The 24,709-nt window shown below is 44.2% G+C and overlaps 1 protein-coding gene across 4 annotated transcripts; it reads right to left on the bottom strand.

The window, feature by feature from the left end:
- Positions 1–150: 150 nt before the first annotated feature.
- Positions 151–20,087, bottom strand: EIF4E2 (eukaryotic translation initiation factor 4E family member 2). Of its 4 annotated transcripts, none has more exons than XM_032982447.2 (8): positions 19,971–20,087; positions 19,023–19,137; positions 17,568–17,702; positions 15,006–15,110; positions 11,967–12,119; positions 11,742–11,878; positions 3,225–3,303; positions 594–637 (listed from the first exon to the last, which is right to left on the bottom strand). In XM_032982447.2, the coding sequence occupies exons 1-7, from the start codon at positions 19,988–19,990 to the stop codon at positions 3,258–3,260; spliced, it is 711 nt and encodes a 236-aa protein (XP_032838338.1). In that variant the 5' UTR covers positions 19,991–20,087; the 3' UTR covers positions 594–637; positions 3,225–3,257. The 4 variants fall into 4 exon arrangements, 3 of the variants coding, with proteins under 3 accessions (XP_032838339.1, XP_032838338.1, XP_032838337.1); XR_006165734.1 differs by lacking the exon at positions 19,971–20,087 and adding an exon at positions 2,929–3,056 and having other exon boundaries at positions 612–637; positions 19,023–19,175; XM_032982448.2 differs by lacking the exon at positions 3,225–3,303 and having other exon boundaries at positions 151–637.
- Between the last annotated feature and the right edge of the window lie 4,622 nt (positions 20,088–24,709).

The raw sequence follows: 24,709 nt of genomic DNA, 5'->3' as shown, positions 1-24,709 counted from the left end.
TACTTGGGGTGCTTTGCTGCTTCATGCAGGTGGGCAGCTCAGGGGAAGATGCGTTACAAAGCTGGCAGAAGCAGGTCTGAGGCCTTACCAGAGCCTAGAGAAATACCATCCCACCGATTTTTAGACAGAGCCAAAAAAAAGAGAAACTGAAAGAAACAAAGAGACCCAATAATTTATTGGCAGAGCTGAAAGGGGGCATTTGAAAACCATAGGGCTGACTCTCAACCGGGAAGCTCCTCCCAGCTGCAGAGAGATTTATAATACTGGTATCCCTCAGCAAAAGGCTCTGACGTTGAGGCAGAATCCGAGAGATCCTGCATGCCATGTAGAGAAAGAGAGGAAAGTGCTGCAAGATGCGGCCCCAAGGGCACGCTGCTAATTGAAAGGTTGGCCTCCCGCCCCACTGCTAAAAAAAAGTTTGTGTACGACAAAATCAGCCTCTATTGTCACCGCTGCTGGAGGGCTTCAGATGGATCCTTCCGAGGAGGAAGAGTGCGAGAGAGTGGCCCATGAGTCCCTTCAGAGGTCGGAGGGCACTGGTGGAGACCTCTCAGTGCTTTCAACACGGAGAGAGGAGCTTAGTGCCAGCTCTTGTTCTCACAATGTGATTTTTGTGTTTCGAAAGCTTGAATTATCCCTGGAAAACAGAGGGAAGAAAGAGGTTAAAGGTGTGCATTCCTTCAGATCACAGCACCCCTCCATTCCACCCACCATGGCTACCAGTGTTGCCATCCCAGTAAGTCACTTAAATCACTGCTCGTTAAATCTCCTAAGCAGATCTGCTTTCTAACTAGAGACTTTTCACATAAGTCAACCTGCTGCTCCACAACACTTGGAAAACAGGGATCCTGGTTCATCCCCATTAATTGGGAATGATTACCCATCATCTCCTGTGAGCAAAGTATGACAGACTGGAAAACTCCCTGATAAGATTCTGGTATTTAAACAAACTTGCAAGATCTCTCGCTTCCCAGACTTTTGTCCTCAGGGATTCTGCCTGGAGCACAAATATACTGTCAGTCCAACCTCCTCCTGCCTCTGTCCTTTGTATTTAGGCTCCTTTTGTCATGCTGTCAACAAGTTTAGCTCTCTGGTCTCTCCTACGTTAAAAGACTATGTAATCTGAAAAGGACATTTCCCTCAAGTTTAAATAGAAGAGTTTCTTCAGCAGCTTTTACTCACATGAGTACAGGCATGTGAGTTGCAGGGGCTACTGACAAAGAAAGAACTGCTGGTCCACAACCTTCATTTGTATAGTCTTGCAGCACATGGCAGCAACCAAAGATGAGGCAGGTTACAAAAATCTGTGTGAATGTTTATTACTAGCCTGTAATCAGCAGCTATGGGCAAAGAAAAGGCACATTAATAGAAAGCTGGTGTGGTTTTTTTAAACTCATATGGAAATAAATAAGATCACAATTATTTTGAGAGGTTAGGTTTGGCAGCTCTTCCTGTAACAGGGACAGGGCAGTAAGTTGCCCAAACCAAATACCTAGGGATGCCCCAGCACAGATCACACCAAATTGATAGAGCTGTGTTGAAGAGCAAAAGGCAGCAGCTTCAGAAGCAAGGTGCTTTGCAGGACTCTAAATACCTGCTTAAATCCCTGAGATAGCATTGTGTGCTGCCAAGAGCTGCACAGTAGCTGTAATATCACAGCACATCGTATGTTGGAACACCTCCAGGAGGCGGGCTGGAGGAGCAGAAGGAAGTTAAAAAACACTCTGTAAAGAGTTAAACAAGTTACATTGCTGTGACATGACAGCAAAAACCATGCTGGAGGTCGTCTGCAGAAGACTGGGGTTCACCTTTGCACTTGCCAGCAGAGTAGGCCATGCCGCCATTTGGGAACGTGATTCAGGATTCATTAACTGGATTCCAGTTAATTTGCAATGATGGTTTGGCTTTCTATCCCATACTGTACTTTCACGTGCGTCATCTACCTCAGGGGGACAGCACACTTTGGTTAGCTCTCTCTCAGACAGGTTTCTACATTTCTTTGCCTTTCACCTTTATTGGGGTGTCCCAGGCCCTCTGCTCATCCCTACTCTCCCGGCTCAGCATAGGTAACCCAATACAGTTGAGAGCTTAATCAACTCTGTCACTGTTTTCCTACACGCTTGGTACATTTACTGCTTTCTGAGACCGGTATTTCATGAAGTAAACTGGTTTCCTCTTCTGGAAGGTCACTTGATTGTCATCTAACAATAACAACAGTACTAGGTGCCTGTGTAACATTTTGTAACCATTGATCCTCACAAAAAGCTGAATCTGTGAGGAAAGATAGGTATTATCTTCACCCAGGACTTCAGAGCAAGCTACGGGAACACTGCTTGCCCAAAGCTGTGGAGGGAGGTTTTGGGATCCCCAGTGGCCCCTCAGAGCTCAGCTGTGTTGGAGCAGCTACACTCCACCATGGGGTGGGAACTGGACAGTGTAATGCTTCCTTCCAATGGGTTCCTCTGCTCTGGCACTTGGCAGTGTGGCAATCCCACTTGGCTACAACCAAACACAACTCTCATGACCATGCCTTCTGCTGGTCCTTCTTAAGGAAAGGGCCTGACATCAGGGAAGTGGGCACTGGAGGGAAAAAGCAATCTGAACTGCAAGGCTCACAACGGTCCTGAGCTCACCTTGGCTATTTTCTCTGTACACGGTCAGTTGCCACTACCAGAAGTAGCAGGTGGTTTCATCTCATTAGCCACAGCATTACTATTTCTAAATACAGTAGCTACTGTGTGTCCTTCCTCAATAAGCTTTTATTGACAAATTTATTCTGCTCCAGCCCACTGTCAAGAGCAAAGGCACATATGCCAAGCTCTAGGCACCTCTCTCAGTGTCCATCACATGGATGTGCTTAGCATTCATTTACCACTCCATATCTGTTTACAGTCAAACCTAGGTAACCAACCCAAGCTGAAGACATACCTCTCAGCCTCCTGGGACCAGGTCTGGAATACAAGTGCCTTACACAGAGAAGGACACATCAGCAAAATAGCACACAGCACCACAACAGAAAATGCTGTGCGAATAGAAGCCACGGTGAATGTTGGTGTCTTTGGTCAAAAAGAAAAAAAAAAAATTTGACCTTTGGGAAAGAGCCAATAGCACAATGGGCCAACCACCAGGCCCATAAGGCAAGAGAACATGCCAGCCCACGGGAAGGGGGTTGGAAGCTGAGAGGTATGTCATGAAGTCACATAGGAAGAAAGATGAGGCCCTACCCTGGGTGTGACAGAGGGAGGGGGAGCGTTCGATCAGCGGCCACTGCTGTTCACCAGGCCATGAAATTCCTCCCAGGCCCTGACAAGCCAGAGGGAAAAAAAAAAATGAAACACACAAAAAAAAAATAAAACAAAAAAAAAAACAGCACTTCAGATCAAAGGCTTCTTAACTTTTAACGAGAGCAGAAACATTCAATGGCGTTTGAAAGGCACTTGTCTTCAGAGAGCAAGGCAATATTCTCTGATAGCCCTAGTGGATAGAAGCATCCTTAAAACCCAGCCAAACATCTGACAGCGCAAGGCAGCTTTAACGTTCTGCACAGACATGAAGCGTTCCCACTGGCTGCTGGTGATATAGCTACATTAATACCCAGAGACAGGTATGACCTTCCCAGTCACAAATGGAATATCCATTTCCTATTGCTAATAAAATAGCCAATGTTACGTCTTTCTGAAGGATTATCACGTTCCTTGGCTGGTTAAACTCAGCCAGTTACCAGCCTCATGCTTCACCACATACCTGCATATGTAGTAATCCCCCCAACAGGGGCTGCTTTTAATGCCACATGGCTTAGTTATTACAAAATTCTTCAATTAGGCAGCAGAATCCAATTGTTATTAGAAAGTCTCATTTTCTATTGCTACCCTGCACTGTTAATGCCGACCCAGTAAAAACAATACAGCTATTTGAAATGAAAATGTTTTCAGATAAGTTAGAGGAACAGGCCTCACGCTGCATTCCCTGGTGGAGAATGTTACTGATGGACAAAGCTAGCAGACTGAAAAATTGCTGTCTGTTTTACAAAGGCAGCATACTGAAAGCCCTCTCAGGGAAAAGATGCCGAGGTTAATGTGAGCATGACTATTATCTTATGGGATCAGACACATCCAAGAACCTCATAGTTCTCCATGCCCAGCAAAACAGTGCTGGTGCCTATAGTACATGCCAAGCCATTTACTGAACCCAGAGAGTCCCATGGAGCTGGAAGGACTTTAAAGGGAACCCAAGTCAGTTGTAAACCCAGACCACCCTGCAGATTTTGCTGCTGGTACTTAGCAGCTACCTCACATCTTGTTTTCTGCATTGCCTCACCAGGCTACTGCGACACAACAGGAGAGTCCAGGAATGGAAACCCTGTGTTAGTCAGCATCTGTGACAAAAACAGACCACCAGTCTGGCTCGTACCTGAGCCTCAGAGAGTCAAGCTCCCAATCAGCATTTGCAAAAGCAGCTCAGGTGTCACATGCTCCTTCCCAGCAAAGTCACAGCCCAAATAAACACAGAGTACGCTGGCTGAGTGCCTGTCACACACACTGCAGGACTGTACCCCACATACATAGTCTTGCTGAGAACCCAACAAAGAGGGCACAAGCAAGAAGCTTGTCACTGTGGTGTACAGCTTGGAAATTGTGACACTGTCCTCCCAGACCACAGGGCAGAAAATCCCTCTTGAAAGCACTGAAGGTGAAATCCTAAAGATAATTGAATCTTCAGCACCATCAGTACAAGCCTGGTGAGTGGCAAAACACTCCAGTTCTTCCCAGTTCAAATATGCCTTGACAAAACTTGCAAGAAGCAACTTAATCTCCATAGTGCCCCAAAAGCACAGGCTCCTGTGGACTACCAAGGTGATCAGCTGGCCTCAGAGAGTCCTTATCTACAGCTGGCTGTTTCCTCCTCAGTCTCCCTCCACCTGTGGTAGCTCAAAATCCTCCTGATCTTGACTAGGATGGATCAGTGAGTAACAGTCATTCATGGGAGTCCAAAGATACATGATATCTCTAGCTGACCCTCAGACATGAGCCCCTGAAGTCGAAGGAAACATGAGGGAGAAAGACAAAAAAGGGTGCTGTAGATGCAACAGGACAGCACACAGAAAGCAGCTGTGGTGCATTAGTACACCAGGTCAGATCTGCAATTCAGCTTGACATACAGCAGTATGTTGCATGGAGGAGAGAAACTCACAAGTGGCTCATCCTAAGCAAGGCAGTGGCACAAAAGCCCCTAAATGGGAACCCTCCTCCCAGGTCTCCCCAGACACAGCACCCTTCAAGGTCACAAGGTCAAGAAATCTTCCAGAGAAAGGAACACTGCCTATGTCACCCAATCAGCACATATTACTAGACACTGTGGGTATAACTGTCTCCCTCCAGAAAAAAGTTAGGGGAAAGAAAAACTCTGGATCTCAAGCCCTCTTAGCTGCTGAATACAGGTTAGAAAGTTATTCACATCTCCAACCTTGTCAAAAAGTTTCTATGTTCGTGTCTTCCCCTCCAACTTCCCATGCCTTCTATTTCTGCCACATTTCTATCACCCATAATCACATCTTCTCTCTTTCCTCTCCCATAGTTCTCCCCAAACTCGTAACTTCTGTTCTCTGCAGAAGGGACACAAGGGTAGATTATTTGTCAACATAATCAATAATTTATTACCCCCTTCAAACCAAGGAATTCCCTGTTCCAACATCCCAATAACATCATGCACACAGTCCTTCAGCTGCCAAGTCCTTCTCACAGACATACAGAAAAAGCTCTTCCAGCCAAGAATTTTCAAGCCAAGACCCTCATATATATCATAGTACTAATGACTCCAACTATCTGCTGACTTGACTGAAAAAATCCACCAGGATGTGTCTGCCCTAATGTACCTAAACTATGCTAGCAGAGAAAACTGCTCTCCATTTCGTACTGAACAAGGCTGCCAGTTAATTTCGTCTGGCAGAATCTTTACGACCTGTGATGTGCCAAAGGCATGGTGCCAGAGAGTCTAAGAGGTTATTTTTATGTATAGACATTTTTAGTACCTTATTGCTATACTGTCTGCACAGCGATCAGATAGTCAGTGAATTGATCCCCAACACTTAGGTTATTCCCACTGAACAGATGGGAAATGGAAACATTAGCAGGCTAAATAAAGTCAGCCAGAGCTGTTCTTCCACACCCCTTCTGTACCCACAACTGTTGAAACTTCCCACCTTCTCCTCCGCTGCCCAGGGTCAGGACCCAGGCAGGGCTCCCTCTACCCTCATCAAGTAAATTGGGGGAAAAAAAATGCCACTATCAGAGACTCCAGCAAAAAGAGGAAGAACAGCCACAGCTGCTTCAAGGGACTTTCCAAATCAGCATTGTGCAAGCACCACTAGCTGTTTTCTCCAACCACCCTCAATCTCTAAGTTCTAGCAGTTCCCCTTCAGTATTTCTCTGTACAGCACTGCCTCCTTATCATCTCCTTCCCCTGCTAAAAAAGGAGACTGAGTGCATGCTACCCTCACAACAGGCACCAAGGTTTGTCCCTTCCACGAGCATGCGTGCAATCTCCCAGCACACCAACTACTCGCTACACTCTGCAGGTACAGCGTCCCAACCAGCACAGCCTCCTCCTGCATGCTCCCCATGTTCTATCAGAGTGTTTGGGATTTCTTCAAAGCCAGTCAAGAACTTCATGACAGGCCTGAAAACTAATAGCTTTAAAAAAAATCTAGTATATTCTTCTAGCCTGAAATAATTCTTTCATGTATCTGGCAGTATCTGCAGCAAAGGCAAATAGGGAAGTCATTGCGATTTTGAAATGAACACATCTAAACTGACCTCCTTGAAAAGAAACATGAAATAAATAGGTTATAGTCACCTCTTTGGTAAGAGACAGGCCACCAAGATAAGGAAGCCTTTTACAAAGTCACAGATACTTCTGAATAAAGCATAGTACGGTGATAGAGAATGAATCAATGAATCCATCATTTCAAAGCCCAGGTCTATGGAAGTGCTCTTAGATTTGCAGCACCTGGAAATATTACTGGAATTGGAGAATGGAGTGATAAATGAATTAAGCCAGTATTGCAGAGACTCAGGAGAAAAGGACAGCTATCAGATCTGGAACCTCATCGTTCTTCCCTAGCTTTTATTCCTCCTCTCAGACTTGCAGGAATGAGGGTGAAACAACCCAGCTCTCTAGAGCTGGCAACACCCAAGGCAACCTGCCTTCCACTGACAGACATCAGACAGTGTGTATGGGTCCCATCTGAAAATCATCTAACTTTAGACAAGGTTAACCCTGCCCACACCATTTAAGATACAAAGACAAAGATGACACAACTAGGACAACAGCACTGAGGAGTTCTCCTAAAGTCTTGGAGATTAGCAAGAAAATGGAAACCAGTGCTATAAAAAAGTAAGTTACAGAATTAGCTGAACTCTGATGTAACAACAAGGGAGACTTCCCACAAGCACCCCACCACCAGCTTACTGTCTCACAAATGCTGATTTTCTTGCCCAACACCTGAGACTTGCATGGGAATTTCTCTTTGTCATTCCTCAATTCTTTGGTCATTCCTCACTTTTTTGTCCTGAGAACCTTGCCCCTGCAGTCTTCTTACAGTGCATACCCTTATTCCCTCCATAGGATATCTTCTTGTTTCCTAACTAAAATATAGTCTGAGGCCAATTTCCTCCAACTGCCTGGAGTGAAATGAACCCAGTGCCAGCCCTATTAAGATCAACTATTCTTCTCATTTACTTGAGCCATCCCATTAGTTATCAGTGGTGACTTTGAAAGGAAAGGATAGTTTTATACCCTGCTCAGCTCTCACTGCAGCAGGCATTTACAAATAACTGAAGCTTTGTTTTCAGAAAAAGCAACCTTGCTTTAGAGCTGACAGGATGATCCATAAAGTCACACAGCAACCAAAATATTTCCAGACCAGTCCGCTCAGTGACAGCCAGCTCTATGGCCATGGGTCTGGTCTCTCCCGGCATATGAAGCAATGTTGTTGAATATGCCTGGGATTCCTGGATGGTACTGCAGGTGAGAGCTCTCAACACAGGAGATTGTCACTGACCACACAGTTATCAGTGTGGAAAAAAAAAGGCTGATAACCCCAGGCAGGGCAAAGGTATGTGCAAGACAGCCAAGCACTTCATGCTGCAATGCTCAAAACCAAACCAAACCAAAACAACAACAACAACAAAAAAAAAAAAAAAAAAAAAAAAAAAAAATCAAACTTTACAGTGATCACTTCTCCTTTACCCCTCTTCCTAACTGCAGTTCACTTGCTACAGATACCTGAATATTTTCAGTGGCTTCACTGAGACATGATCAGGCTGTGGACAGTAATATTCTGCTTTCCAAAAAAGGAAAGTGCACCTCCTAAGGAAGTAAGAGGTTTTTTGTTTTGTTTTGTTTTTTTTTAAATTCTGAACCACAGGGAGTGCCACTGTCCATACTGCTGGACCATGTCACTTCCAAGGTTAACACCACTGATGAACAGAACCTATTAAGTGGTTCACTATATCTGAGTGCACCTCTCTCAGTCCACCTCCGAGGGAACAAAGAGAAACTTCTCCAGCTACTGAAACAAGGTAGCCCATAAAACATCAAATATGTTCTTTTCAGGTGCTCAGCACTGTAAGACCTAAGATACTATAAATCCCCTGGAATTAAGCAGAGTCCAAGAGATTGTTCTAGCTCTTCTAGCAAGATTGGAAATTAATACAGACTAGGCTGACCCTTCCACTCGCTGGGATTTAGGCAGCTTGTCAATATCACAAGCAAGAGAAAGGACAAACACAGGAAAATTGCAATGAAAGATCTGCTTATCTAGCTAAATGCACAAGCCCCAGCACTGAGAGCAGAAAGGACAGAATGCAGAATAGCTCCTTCGAATAGCTGTGAAGCAACAGATACTTTTCAAACGCTGCTTGGCAGCACCACCGCTTTCTGAAACAAAGGGGGCCGCAGCCTCACTGACAACTCATGAAAAATGGTGTCTAAAAATGAGTTAATATGAAATGCATCATCACAAAAAGAATATATAAAACCTGAAACACAAGGCTCAGGTTCCACAGTGAGGGGCACACTAGCAATTTCTACAGAAGCGTTCATTTACAGTGTGTCAAAAGCTAATCCAGGTCAATTCACTACCTAAAAGTCAAGGTTTTGAGAAACGCCTGTTCTTTTCTTGCTAAGTGTGCTCCCTTCCCTGAAGCACAATCAATGCCAATCAAACCCTGCACATGAGCAGAGCTCTAGTGGAGAGATGCAGCCCATACAAATGAAAAATGCCACGAGCCCCCCTAGAAAGGCAGCCCTGACAAAGCCTACAGCATGGCTCTTCCATTAGAGCCTTTCATAAAACACAGCCAGAGTGTGAATATAGAGTGCTGGCTAGAAAGCCCTCCCGAGTCATAAATCACATGGTACATGTGCAGCATAAGTGGAGTTTATTCATGACAGACAGTATTTCAACAGGGCTTGATAGATGGGTGAGGAAAAGGAGCCAGACTTTATGGAGGATAGAACTAGTTACACAAGAGATTCTTCATTAGTGAGAGAACCTTAATGATATGAAGCATAGCCAAGCAGAGTCAGACTGAAAGCTGAGGCTGTCCTGCTCTTCTCTGTCAATGAAGCAGGCACCGTCACTTCTCTACAGCTGCTGCTGCTAGCTGCCTGCTCGTACCAGGCGAGAAAGGCACATGAAGTTGGTCCACGCATCACTACACAGAAACTCCAGTGACAAGCAGTTCTGCTCTGAATTTACACCAGTGCCATTAGAAGGAGATGTCGGACAGCACTGCAATCTGACTGCTGCAGCCCAAGCGAGGCAATTGAAAAAAAAATAGGGCTCTCATGATGCCCTACATGGTGGAAGGTTAATTGCTTAGATCTACCTCCCTAGGACACCATCAAACCAACCCCTGACTATCCCTCCTACTCACAGATGAATACATGGGAGACAAGCCAGCCCACCCCTATTTAAGAATTGCTCCCAGCTGTAATCTGAGCTACTAAACTTGATTCCTCAAACACCTGTTATTCTTGGACAAGCTCATTTTGCATCATACATCAGCAGCACAAAATGAAACTTTGATGCTATGCAGGAAGAGAGGGCAGCAAGCTTGGCATGTTACACTGTTGTAGGGAAATAAGACCACAATACTGGCTGCACCATCACTCAAGGACCGACACCTGCCAGAGCAAGGACAGTTACAAACATTGCTATAGCAGCATTCTCGGGGCTAGGAAGTGCTGGTGGCGATAGCTTGTAAGGCAAAGGCCACAATTCCATTCTAAACTTGCTACACAAACCACCACCACAGTTTAGGACGGTTGGCTCAGTACACAGCTTTCCCTACAGCGACTGAGAGAAGTCAAACACCTCCCACCGCAAAGCTGAATCACCACAGTCCGCAGTCTGCTACTGCTGAACAGGAGTAAAATATCCTGTTATGTGTCCACATGAGCACTTTGCTATCTCATAACATGGACAGAGTCGATAGTGCCCTCTCCCGGCAGAAAGTGCATGAGAAAAATAATGAATATGAGATTTCAAGAACAGAAGTGGGAACTTTTAGAAACCAAAGCTGCCTGGAAAAGATTCAGTTTAATAATAATAATAATCTCTCCTTCCTTTCTCTTCCCCACGCACACAGGAGGGAGGGCCACATGGAACACTAGATGACTACAGGCAATTTAAATGAGACCTCTGTATTATTGCTAGTGACCCACACTCAAAATTGGTCACAACTTGAAGCTAGCAGTCTGCTAAAAACAGGACTGATCTCACTAAACCGTTTGACAGCACACTAATGACTGGGTGATTATGTGGAAAGGACAAGCTAGCATAATGAAAGGAAGTCATGAAAGGTACTTTCACCCTGATTACTGGCTAAATCAGAAAGCTCACTGCTCTGTCAATGTCTTATTAATTTGTTTCACTTCTTTTTCCGGGTACACCTTTTCAAGTGTTACTTTAACCAATATGACCTAATCAGTGTATTAGTTTATAATACGCATAAGAAAAAAAGAAAAAAAAAATACATTATTCACCTCTAACTAATAACTATATATACATATATGCAATTTTTCGTCACTTTGTAGGAAATAAAAGTCACCCTGAATGGCCTGGTATGGTAAGCTATAATAGGTTTATTTAAAAATACAGCTGTCCTCTCTGTGTACCATGATCTTCTAGTCTTGTTAAAGAGCCTCTGTCACCAGGGCCTAGAAGACTTAATATACGACATTTATTATGATTAGAAATCATTTGTACAGCACTGTAAATTCACACAGCACTTTCCCAAGACCATTTATAAGTCTAATGGCACTATAAATCCCCGCTAGCTTCCGCACTTTATTCCCCAGAATCTCTATTTATTCAAATGATCTTGTCCCCCCCCCACTGCAATCTTGTCTTTGAATACATCAAGCCCCAGTCCCACACTGGGCTGCCCATCTCACAAGTGAGAGGCTGGACAGGTAACTAAAAAAGGCCTGGACTACACACTTCAAAAAAAATAAGATCTTAATATTAGAACCAAATATCCCTAAAAACAGCACAATAATGACACAGATATTTGGCTTTCAAAGTGCACTGGCAACAAATGCTGCTGTTTGTATTACTGTTTGCAGTGAACAGCCCTAATGCACATGAGCACTTCTTCCAATTCTTGCTATTTGCATTAAATTGCCCAAGCATGCATGCAACCAGCAGCAGGCCCTCCCCCTGCCACCACACGTACTTGATGCTATCGGTGTGTGTTTTATATTCCATGATGGTGTTGGGAGGTAGGTTGAGCACTCTTCGTAACGTATCGCGTATCCTGGCTGTCGTGGCCTGGTCGCTGGCTGTCTTGTTCCATATCGAAATAATATCCTCCTACAGAACAGGATGTGAGGGGTAAGCAGATGGTACTTTTTGTAGCCCTGCCAAATGGAAGTACATGCCAGTTCTCAAAAGCACTTACCTGGAATCGGACAGAGACGACTGCCCCACAGATTTCTTCCCCCACCATAAACTGTTCTCCCAACATTGCCAGAATGAGATTCTCCCAGCATCGTGACGCTAAGCCCTTTCGCAGACGGATAATCCATTTACCACCATTTTTGTTGGCATCATCCTAGGAAGAGGGGCAAGAAATTGATTTGTTTTCTTCTAGCTACTTTTCTGCTTCCTACAAGATAGCAGAGCCACATACAGAAGCAGATATTGATTGGGTGGGGCAAGGGACAGAATGGAGGTATTTTCAAGCAAAAACATTTTGCTTCTCCCCAATACAAGCACAGACAGAGGCATACCGCTTACTTTGAATACAAAGTATTTGAAACAGTGACTCTCAACATTCCAGGCGAAACTCCATGCACTGAAGATTTGAGCTCTAGTGTTTTGATCCCACTAGCAAAGACTAACATCAGCCTACCCTTCTGCACAGAGCCAGAGGCAAGGACCCTAAAACTATTCCTAAATCTGAGACCAATTTCCCCTTTGTTTAATCCTCTGCATATGTAGTTCTGCTTGTAAAACAGGAAAAAACCCTCACCACAGAACATGGAAGGCAGGGAAAGAGTTTGCACAGTGATATTTAAAAGTTGATAAACACTTCCCTTCCATGTTTCCAGGAATGGGTTCACAAGTTGTGTTAACACAGAAAGGACCAGTCCAGCCTCTGGGAACCACTGACATTATCACACATCTGAATGTTTGGTCCAGACTGCAGCAACCCAGGGAAATAATCAAAAAAGAGGGCAGACAGTAAAGAAAAAAAATTTATGCTAAGCACTCAGTTCATCACCTCAATATTGTGATTCCATGTTGCACCTGCAAGAGCTGAAAACTGCTACAGACTCCCCTGTTTCACAGAACATACACCTATGTCACACAGCAGCTCCTCCTCTGTGCATAACGCTGTGGCATTCTCTTGTACAACACTGTAGCTAGGAAACCTTACAAGGTGAGAGGGGAACAAATTCCATCCAAAGCCAGAGAGCGAGAGGTAGGAACAAGTCAAAGAGGTGGCAGTTAGGAAGGGAAAGGGAAGACAGGTCTAGGACAGAAACAAAGGATAACTCAGAGGGGACTGCACAACACAGGACATTCCTGGCCAAATCACCAGCAATCCCCTCTGCCAAGCTGGGACACACCTTAAAGATGCTAGGCAAGGCAGCCCAACCCTTCTTAATGAAACAAAGTTTACTTTATTTTAGCCTTAAGGCTCCTCTAGGGCACAGATAGAACTAAACATTTGTGTGCTCTCAGACAGCAAGTGCTAACGAAGCAATCCTGAGCAAACACAGAAGTACCAGTATAATGGCAGCATTCACCAGAATCCCAGTTTTCAGGTATGTGCTAAAGCCCGAAGGGGAAGGTGTCAGCTCTGGACAAACCATGACAGCAGCCACATGCACTGTGAAAAATCCAAATCAACGTAAGTTCTAGAAATGTGGCATACTCCCATGAGATGCAAACAACTTTCTGATTAAGTGTCCTTGTTTTCCAAGTTGTGAACATCATGCTGAAAGAATTAAGCTGTCTAGGCCTTTAAGTTGGGATTAACTCCTCAAACTTTCCACAGTGACTAATGGGTGTCAGAAGAGAAAATGGTATTGCTCAAAATATTTCAAAGGTGGTTTAAGTAGGTTAAAGGCTAGAAAGAGAACAGTGATTGGGAGGCAGATGCTGTATTGTGTGTTTTATGGTTATTGTTAGTTTTCTTTCGGCTTAAACAAGCTTCAGTTCAGTCAAGCATTTGATTTCCCTTTACCAGAATAATAATGATCTGCAGCCCAGTAAATCACCAGGGAACATTATGCTTAGTGCTTCTGACTTTATCCGGAAAAGGCACAGATGGATCCAGAAAAAGATCCGCTACATACATGCATATGTGTGCCTACAAGAATGACAGTAAGTAAGGATTAATCTGGAAGAGAAAGGAGCATGAACAAAGCCCTACAATGCAAGCAGCAATGGGAAGGCCAGCAGAAAGATCCAGGTCGTCTTCTATAAATACAAGAAGGGAGTGGGGCCAGAAGTGAAAAAAACAAAGAAACTCTCCACTCGCATCTTAAAATGGCTACAGGCAAATGCTTTATAGAAGTTCTGGTATCATTAACTTGTGGACTCTCTGGTTGACACATTATCAGAGCAGATATCTCACGACAAGTCCGAAGAGGGTTAAACGTTTTATATAAATTGTATTTGCAGTAACTGGCTATAAAACACCTTGCTTAAAATAATTGCCAACTAGGGTCACATATAAATTTCTCAGGACCAAGCAGCATAATTAGGTACTTCAGAGCAACACATAAAATCCTCATATTGCGAATGGTATTGGTCATTGCTGGAAGCAGGCCAGGAACTAGAAGAATGATTTGCTCGGCAAAGTTTTTTTTTTTTCTTCAACAGATTTGGATAAGAACGAACAGAAGCAAACTAAGTGCCCTGGAACAAAAAAGGCAAATGAAGGCCTAAGTCTTCTTTCCATCACCAGCTCTACATACAGCTGTATGTTTTTAACCACATGCACCTCTCCAACCCTCCTTTTTCAGACAAGGAAGGGTTTTTCACCAGCTTTATTGAATTCCACTTACAGAGGTCCAGCCTTTCTAGGGGAAAGCCCCACACTGCTGCCACTGGACAAAGCTATAATAAAGGGAAAGTGTCTATATAAGGAGGCACCGAGCTTAGTTGGGGTTCCCCCCTTTGTTGGGATCCAGGCAACACTGTCCAGAGATCCTCTGGACCCACAGGCAAAGGCAGTTCTGCAACCTTTGGGGGAGTGCAGCTAGCAGCTCCCTGCATGTTCCCTCTCCTCTGCCAGCAGGTCACAGAACTGCTAGGTTACATGGGTCAGAATTCCGAGGACAAGTTTATGGAAAACTCAGAAGAAAGGATTGCACCCAAGAGCAGCCTGGAGTTCCATGTAATGGCAAGAGTGCCTTCACTGTAGAAGGCTCCCTCCAGAATACTCTGGGAAAATATTAAGGCAGAAATGAGAGCTTCAACTCACCTCCCACATGGGTTTGATCCCCTCTTTGAAAAGATGGAAGTCACTATGGCCTGTCAGGTCCCCAGGACGTACCATGTGACTGTAAAACCGCCAGAACTGCTCCACCTGCAATGACACGAACCACACAATGAGGCTGCTCAAACTGTTCACAGCCAAGATTCCTACATAAACAGGCTTCCCTTTCTACACCAGCTGACTAGAGCCATATTCTCCTCTTCTGTTCTACTTTCTTGTCACAAGGGTGTTGATTAGGATACCCAGACGGCAGCAGTAGGATCAGAGCTTGGATGCCTGTTTCTGACTGGCTCCATGACCACTTGAAATAGTCAACAGGTGCCTCCAAAGTCACCTGGTGTTTGTCTGAAGAAATCTGTGCTAAGATGACTGCTGCTCTGGAGAACAGCTCCAAACGTATCTTGTAAATCCTACTGCCCAAACTTTCAATCAGTGGATATCTGTCAAGTGCATCAGCTACAGCCAAGCTTCTCTACACTATACACATCAGCCCTGCATTAACCACTGCTCTCTGCAATTGTGGAGGCTGCAGGAGCCTCCAAATGTGACACTTTTTGTATTTAATTTTATTGTATTCAGGTTTAAAGACAACAGACACATTTTGGTGCTGGTTTAAGATCTTAAGGAACCATTGAGAGCTTTTATTTGAATACCTCTTATTTCCTTTTACAACCTGCCATGGTACACTTGGACCACTTCACTTTGACCAGTTTCCATTCTGACACTCCTGTGTCTACTTCAGACAATCTGGCTGGAAGGCAGGGAAATTATGTTTTCGAGTTCTTAAAAAGAACATAGTTATTGTTTCAGATTCTCTCAATAAGAAAGGATTTTAGAGAGGCTGGATCTTTAAAGCAAAACAAGGCACTGGAAGAGATTATACTGATTTCCATATTTTCAGAGGACCCCACTCAGTAAGACGATAGCTATAAAGCAGACCAGCAGTGAAGGTGGAAGGGTCAGACACCATACAAAGTACTTTATCAGAGACCTTCATGACTTGGTCAGCACTTGGAATTCTGCTCCAATGTCTGACCTCTGACATCCAAGCAGGAATTTGCTTTTATAGCCAATAAAATTATGAACCAAGACTGAGGTGGGGTCAGCAGCAATCTATTTTTGTCAGACACATCCAAATGCAGTGTGGAAATTACATTCTTACACCAAGTGAATAGGCCCTCTAGTGGTTAGCATTTAAAAGCTTTTAGAGCTTTCTATGGAAAAGCAAAGTATAGATCTGAACCCAGATCTAGGTTCAGACAATCCTTTCTGAAGCTTGTTCTTCCTCCTCCACGAATAGAATTTGGAACCAAACACATTAACAGATCTGCTGGCCAGTCTCTCTCCATCCTAACTAAACTCTAGCACTTCCAACCTACAATAGGACCCACAAATTCTTTGCAGCAAAGAGCAGACAACATAATGTGTGCAGTTTTTCCTCTAAGGAGCTAAAACAATGTTAAGTCTACAGTGATTTAACGGACTGAAAAGTTATTGCCAGATCATCAAGCAGTAGCCTCATTTTTCATTCAATGAACTAAAAGTACTTGCTCAAAGAGGGGAATAGGAGCACTAACTACCCATGATGATAGGCTTAGAGCTATTCCTCCCACTCTTACCCTGTGTGGATGCAGGACACACAACCCAGCTGCTTGGACAGGCATATTTTTGCAGCGTCCAGAAGGTATAATGGAATATTTTTACAAATTCTGACATTACAGAATATATTTACTGGTGGGCAGAATTAGCATTTGCAGGGGACCCTGAAAAATCTGGACAAATACCAGATTTAAAAAAAAATAAAATAAAAAAGCAAGCAGCCAACAGACTTCCTAGCCTTCAGAATGGTATTGTATGTGGTGCCTCTACAATGGAGACATGTTTTGCTTATGTATCTTGGGGTCTTAATGATGGTTTTACACTGCTGGTACCATGCAACAACCCAACACTGCCTTTCCAGGGTACGCTCAATTTATTCTAGCAATAAACAACCACAAAGAGTGGAAAGGGAGAGCAGTTTGCCTTTTAACAAACTTCACTGCATCACCAAACTGTACCTCAGTTATCACTTCCAGACAGACAACAGGCCACCAGCTGCTTCCATATACAGCACACCAGATGCTTGTGCCAAACACACTGTTTGTGGTGGAAATACAGGTGGGGGGGAGGGGGGGATGGACTATACAGTCTTTGCTTCACACCTACATTGCATCCAGAAAAGATGTATCTTTCTTCTCATCCACCTGTCAAGTTCTGTTCCAGCTAGCAGATTTAAGCTACATGGCAGTTATTCTAATTTTCTATTATTATTCCCGCTACCGCTATTACTGCGGGCACAGATATCTAGCACAGAACTGCTTAAGACATGTCACCTCCTGTAGGTAATTCAAGAATTCATATGTAAGTAATGACAAATCACCCACTCTCCTCTTCCTGAGAACAAGAGCACAGCCTGCATGTGCATACACACCTAGCACACAGGGAGCAAGCCAGTCACAATGACCACACCATGCCCAAGTGACACATGGGCAACAGGGATATACTCACGGAGGCAAAGGTGCCAATCTGTTTGATGTTCTGTTCGTAACTCTGTGAGCTGGTAGGCCTCCCGGGTGTTCGTCTGGAGTACCAGAAGGTGTAATTATACTGCAAGGGGTGCTCAGCTGGCCCTGGGACAACAGCCTGCAGAACAGAAAAGCTTGCTTACCCCCTTATATGCTCCTTGAAAAAGGGGAATGAGGAAAATTACGTTCACAGCATCAGAAGTCCACATGTTCCTGCCCTCAGACTGTAAAACAAACAACTGATCCCCATTTTCACAGAGAAACACTATCTTTGTTAATTGTTTGAAATGGACCATTAAGCTAACAGCAGCTGACTATTTCAAAGAATATTAGAAATTTGCAGTGCAGGCATGGCTAAGGAAATAATAAATTAAGCTCAGAATAGTGACACAAAAAAAGCAACCCTTGCAACTATTAGAGGCAGTATTACTAAATTTTCCTTTAGTCATTAACTGTGCCTGTCTCCAAGGAAAAAAGATAAACTAAAAAGTGCAATGTTAGAGTTTTAACTTTTTTAAATTAAGGGAAAAAAAAAAAAAAAAAAAAAAAAAAAAGACTCTCCTTCTCTGGGAAGAACAAAACCCATTTATACTAAACCATGATTCAAAAGCAATTATAACTCTTCGGTGACACCAACTCCCTTAAGCAACCAACACCCCAACACTCTGGAAGGATTAGTCTTAGAACTCGTTGTGTCAGCTTTGGCAGACCCATCACTAGAAGTGGGCAGTGATCATTTTTCAATTTCCAAAACACTCATTTCTGATTAAAAAGACTTCTAATCAGCACAAAAGAGGTTAACGAGAACTCATTACCCAAGAGTCAAAACTGACAGGAAAAAAAACTAAACCAAAAAGCCCTTGTTTTGTATCACTTATTATTGTTACAGTAGTTACCAGAGCTTAAATCTGTACTCTCCTTTTGTCTATGGTAAATTTTTAAGGATTACATTACTTTAGACAATAATTTTCCTAAGCACAAGGTTAATAAAAACACAAAACAGGTCTGATATATGTTTTCTTAAATATGCTACACGTACAGACACCCATCTTTAAGAGTTATTTCAACAGTGGTACAAACAGCCTGTTAAACCAACTGCAAGCCACTACTCTCCCATCAATCAGTCCTTCCCTCACACCCTCTTCCAAAAGATTCCTGGGGAAAATAAAGCTTTATATCTCATTTCTGTTCAAAAACCTGGCAGAGTACTACCTGCATTTGTGAAGGGAACATTAATTCCTCAGCTTATACACCTTCAAAATCTACACCAAATTATCCAAATGCTAACACAGACCCTCTGCCTTCATTACAACAGTAACAGTGCATTAAGTAACCACAGCCCACCAAGACATCTTTTCCTTATCCCTGAATTGAGGGCTGACTCTTTAGCACTCTCACATCACACCCTAGCGATGAAATGCAGATGCCACCATTGTACCTTCCTCTTGGTAGTACTCTGTGGTTTCTCTCGATCATTCTTTTCCTTCTCACTGTCTTTCTGTGTGTTATTCTCCTCATTCTGGTCATGGTCTCCACTATCATCATCTTTCAATCTGATAAAGAAAAAGAACAAAGAAAGTAAGTCTTGCATCTCACAGCTGATAAGTTTCATACCAAGCCCCAGCAGTCTCTGCTTCTCGGCTTCTCTATGGTACAAGCCCTGTCAGCATTTATAAAACTATGCTTGACAACCCACACACAAAAACTACTACTACTACTTTGCATGCCCAAAGCCCATCACAGGCATCTTAGCCACACGCTTTTATGCGGAAGGGAGCAACAATATGCATTTTTAGAACAAACGCAGGCAGCTCATACTAGACACAGATCTGCCACAGAAAATCCCAACTACAGTCAAAATCACTTACTACTCAGGAGGCAAACATGGAGACCCTTCACTGTAACTTTCCTGACTCTCTCCCACACAGCTCCTCACGCCCCAGAGCCCAACAGAAGCTGCCCCTCGAGCGAGCAGACACCACGACAGCGCCCTGCGCCCCACAGAGTCTCTCCACCCGCCCCATTCCCTGCGAATGTCCGGAAAAGACGAGCGAGAAGCGGGGCCAAAAGGCGGCCCGCAACTCCCCGGCCGGCCCCACGGCGGCGGGCGGTGAGGGATGCCTCGCCACTAACGAGGCCACCGGACGTCCACCCCCACCCCTCGGGGCCGCATCCCCTCAGGGTCAGGCGGCAGCACCCGAGCAGGGGCAGGCCGGGCTCGGAGGGGAGGGACAGGGCTGTGCGCAGCCCCGTGACTCATCGCGTCCTGCCCGACCGGCGCCGAAGCGGCGGCGGCGGCCCAGGGGAGCCCCTGGCACGGAGCTGGTCCGCGCAGCCCCCCGAAGCAGCGGGGGGGGGGCCGAGGAAGGCCGCGTCGCCGACTCACGCGTCGAATTTGTTGTTCATCGTCGCTCGCTGCCGCCACCTCCGTCCACCTCAGCGACTTCCGCTCCGCCGAGTCCGCTCTCCAAAGCTTTCCGCCGCTTCCGGCGGCGAGACAAGAGCCGCCCCGCGCTTCCCCCCGACGCCATAAGCGCGGAGCACAACGGAAGGCAGTGAGGGGAAGGGGAAAAGTACGCTCCCGGCCGCCATCTTGAGCGCGGACGCTGCCTCGGTCCGCACAGCGGAGCGGCCGCCATCTTGAGTGTGGCAGGCGGGCAGAGCCACCATGTTGGGTGTGGCACGAGGCGGGTCCGCTGCCAGAGGCGGGAAAGCGCCGTGAGGTGACGCCTGGAGGCGAGCTGCCGCTTCACACGACGCCCAGCCCTAGGCATTGCGGCCTGACAGCTGCAGAGGGACGCTGCTAGCAGGTTCAAGAACCTTGCCATTTGACTCATTGTGTTCATTTGTCTCTGGTAGATACAGTTTTAGGAGGCAGACAGTCACTCTGAGAGATCTGCCCAATTTATCTCCTGTGGTGACAGACAAGTCCCAGCCAGGTCGCTGGCCCCAATCCCTTCCTTTTCTCTTTAGTGTATAGCAAGGGATGGCGCAGGTGTTGTATAGGTGGGGCTGAGGGATGATCCCCACACATCAGTGTCCTTCACCCTCTGAATGCATCTGTCAAGATCTGCAACTCCGCTGGCTCTATTTCTCTAGCAAGCCGTACCTGAGAGATGGATAGGGTCCAGGGAAGGGAAGAAGAGAGGGGAAAATACCATAGCAGTGAAGAGCCTGCAACTCCTGCAGCGTCAGTAGATGATAATGGACAGTTTATAGAGGGCAGGGGAGACAGTTCCTTCTCCAGTGTCTCCTCACATTTTATGAATCCATTCCTGGGTTACCCTGTGAGCACAGAATCTTGTCATAGTATTCTGCAAACCTTTCACCATTAATTTCTGCTATCTGCCAGAATTAGTAAATGGATTTCTGCCTGATGTAGGTTCTGTTTCTCCACCAACTTGTGATGTGAAGATAGTCAGAGAAAATCCATAGCTGGTAGGTCAGGAATATGAAAAAAAGCTATTCAGCATATGTAGAGTACTACATGTCCTCTGTTACTATAGTGTCTGAGTGTATTTATGCTTGGAAAACACACTAATGTGATGCTGGTATTCCTATTTCACTATTTGGAAGCAAAGGCAATGGGTGTCTCAGCAACATTCCTGAAATCGTAGATGTATGGCAGAACAGGGAAAAGGGGTCTCCCAAGTCCTAGGCTAAATATCCTTGCCACTGGAACTCCCATCCTTTCGTTTTATGGGCTCAAAGCCATATTCATAATCTTAGAAGACACAGAAAATTATTTAGAAATAGATACTAGCAGAAATAGTTTAAAAACCTCATAAAGAACTTCCTAGTCAGTTGCAGTTACACATAAACGGAATCTTTGCACTGTGAAGACCATCATTTTATAAAAATATTTCAGAAAGCATGTCTTATACAAATTGCTATGGAGACCTGTTAATAGATAAACCTAATGGGCTGTTTCCTTTGCTGGGCTCTTAGTCTCTGCTGATGTCAATATTAGTATAAGATTTCTAATACCTTCCAGGAGCCTGTTCTTAATTAGCAAACAGGTTTGCATCCCCTGCCTTCTGAAGGAGCTTTAATCAGCCCTTGTTTTCCCACAGGACAATCTATCATACTACCACAATTACAGCTCATTGCATTGAGTGTTTCAGATACCAGCTAGTCTTAGCTTCTTTTCCTCAAGAAAGTTAAGTTGCAGCAAGGCTCCAAAATCACCACGTCCAGTTTCTTTGCTATCTAGACCTTATTATGGAAATTAATAAAGATACTTGTGTCAGGAAATCAAATGTTAAGAAAGTCTTGGACTGTGAAACAGCCACTGTAGGACAGCTGTACGCAATACTGAGGACTGCTCTGCAGAAAACAGCATAAAGGCTTCTCTGTTCACAAAGTTTCCATTTTAGTCCAGGAAATGACCATGGTTAAACTGTCAAGGACTCTCCCACTGCTCTTGATCATACAGGACAGAAAATATGTTGGGGAAAATAAAGGTGTCCTACTGAAAGACAAAATGAACACACAAAGGTCTTTTTCAGAGTCAAAAACTAATGGCATAAATTGGCAAGATATCAACTGCTGTGCTGAAATTGCCCAATACAAGTGCCAGCTAATTATTATGGAGTGAGAAACAGGATCACACTCTGCTATCTCCTACAGGATGGCTTATTTAGAAATTATTAGATGCTCTTAAAGATTGATTTTAAAACACCAGAGGATGCTGTAATTATAGTAATCAGAAACTTAAAAAAAAAAAACACTGAACTGAAGCCTTCACACTGGTCCAAGACCCCTGACTTTGATCTTGGTTTTCTCAAAGAAATCTTCCCCCAAAACCACATAGGTCTATCCATTGGGAAGAACCACCTACATGAGGTTGGATATGGATTTAAATTATTCTGCTGATAGAATAAATTGCATATACAGACACTGTTTTTCTAGAGTTTCTATGGTTTTTATATTTAGCTTGTACTAGTTTAAAAGACTAGGGTCATACTGGTACCTTTATACTGATTTAACTCTTGAAATCCTGTATAGAAAAATGGTAAAAGTAACATCAGTGCAAAAAGAGAGGGAAACTGAGTACAGGTTTATTCATACTATAAGATGTAAATAATGTCCAGCATCCTATTGACAGTAAAGAGCTTCTCACGAGTTGTTCAAACTCACCTTTGGGTAGTTTTGCAGGCTGGGACAAAATATAAACACAACATGTGGTGCTTAAATCAGTGAGAGGGATCTATTGCCTAAGTATTGTCCCCAAAGCTTAGTGGCATTAACATACCTTACTGATAGGGAAGCCCTGCAGTGCAGTATCCTTGGTGCATATAAACCCTATTGCATTTATTCTGCTATAACACATAATCTCATTTAGAACTGCATTTGAGTATGGCAGGACTGCTCAGTCTTTATATTCAATTCCACAGGATGGACCAACTCTTCTTGGACTTATTCTGCAGACTAAAAGGACTAATGATGAGTATTCAAGAAGGCAGTTGATGTGTAGACTCTACGCAGAAACTCAAAATTCCCAAGACACCGTACACTTCAGTATTAGGTCAGCTGAGTCAATTGCATTTTGTCTATTGCCATGCCATGAGCAAGGACAGTGACACATATAGGTGCAGATACACACATTTCTCACCTTGTACTTCCAGATATACCATCATGGAGAGCTCAGCATGAGATGATAGTGGTGGTGTCCAAACCTGCTATGAAGAGATCTGTGATCATGTGCACCATGTTGGTTCTTCTGAATGTAGAGAGTGGGTCATCCTTTGTCTGCAGATATGAGACAGACAATGAGATTTAAGACTGGTTTAATGTTTGATAGCATAACAAATTCCTAGCAACAATGCTTTTTTAATCACAGAGTCCAGACTGAGTTGATGAAGGTAGTAAGACAGCAGCTCTGTTAAAAAATAATAATCTTGCTGACTGAGGAAGACAGCATACAATAAGCATTCTTTCAGTCTAGGGTGGAACATTAGTCATTCTGTGGTGACTGCCAAGGAACATCCTCAGTATCTTCACAAAGTACTTTGCTTTTGAGGTTGAATTCAAAGACAGAAATACCGCAACAATCTCTCAGGAGGAAAAGGAGAAGGAAGTAGTTGTGCAGCTGGAAATACCTTAACTACAAGCATTTTATATACGTTGCAACTGCAGAAGAGGCAATTACTTGTTACTTTTAACATCTGAGCTAGGTATGCATCAGTGAATTTCTGTGGCTTTGCAGGCACCCAGCTTTTCTGTTGGTTCCTGATCTCATCCATAACAAGCGTTCATAGATCCTGAAAGTGTGTTAGTACCACCAGCAGTGGCATTAACACAGTGCTTAAGTGCCTCAACAGCGATGGGAAAGTGTTGTAGGGCTGCATCTGGAAACACAAGCACAAGGAACACTGTGACATCTTGGCTTCATAGTGCATTTAAAGCCTGAACGTTCACAGCTGAACTGTGCCTAACCATTGCTACAGTCCAGGTGTATTACTTGTCTGACTATAGGAAGTTAATAACGGCTTAATTTTTTTAAAAATTATCTTGGAGAAGAAGTGTGTGAAGGAAAGTTAACACACAGTTAATTTTCCAGGTTGCCTGCTCTCCACTAGTAACTTTCAGATTTGAGGGAGTTAAATGCCCTTGAGTACAGTTTTTCTTATGTTTTCTAAGTGGTCTCCCCCAAATTACCTATTCCCTCCTGAATCTTAAGTCAATACTTGGCTGTAGTTCTCAAAACCAGAACCATGTTAGCTTGTCCTGTTTTTTCTGGATGGTTCTTGCAGCCCAATCTAACAGGAAATCAGGGCTATTACAAAACCCTTCAAGGCACAAGCTAAGAGGAAAAACCTGATTCTGGCCCCAGGGCAAACTTGATGCTGAATAATATCAATGTAAAGTCAGATCAGTCTCTCTGAAGAGAGCTATTACAGGAGATTCAGTGGGCCTGTAGACAAAGCAAGCCAGAAATGGTTGCAGAGGGATCATTACTGAGAAAGCAGGGGACAGAAACGAGTGCTCATTTTAGCAAATTCAGCGTCTATTGAAGAGCTTTTCTTCCTCTCTGTGCGTTGGCAAAGATCGACCATTTCATGCCGCAGCTCACTAAGGGGTGGGGTCAGGTCTTTGGTACAATTACAGGGAACAGGTCAGTCC

The sequence above is a fragment of the Tyto alba genome, unplaced genomic scaffold (assembly GCF_018691265.1).
Source record: "Tyto alba isolate M040663 unplaced genomic scaffold, T.alba_DEE_v4.0 Super-Scaffold_10, whole genome shotgun sequence".
NCBI lineage: Eukaryota > Metazoa > Chordata > Aves > Strigiformes > Tytonidae > Tyto > Tyto alba.
The sequence above is the reverse complement of the archived record's forward strand: the minus strand, read 5'-3'. Positions and strand labels throughout refer to the sequence as shown.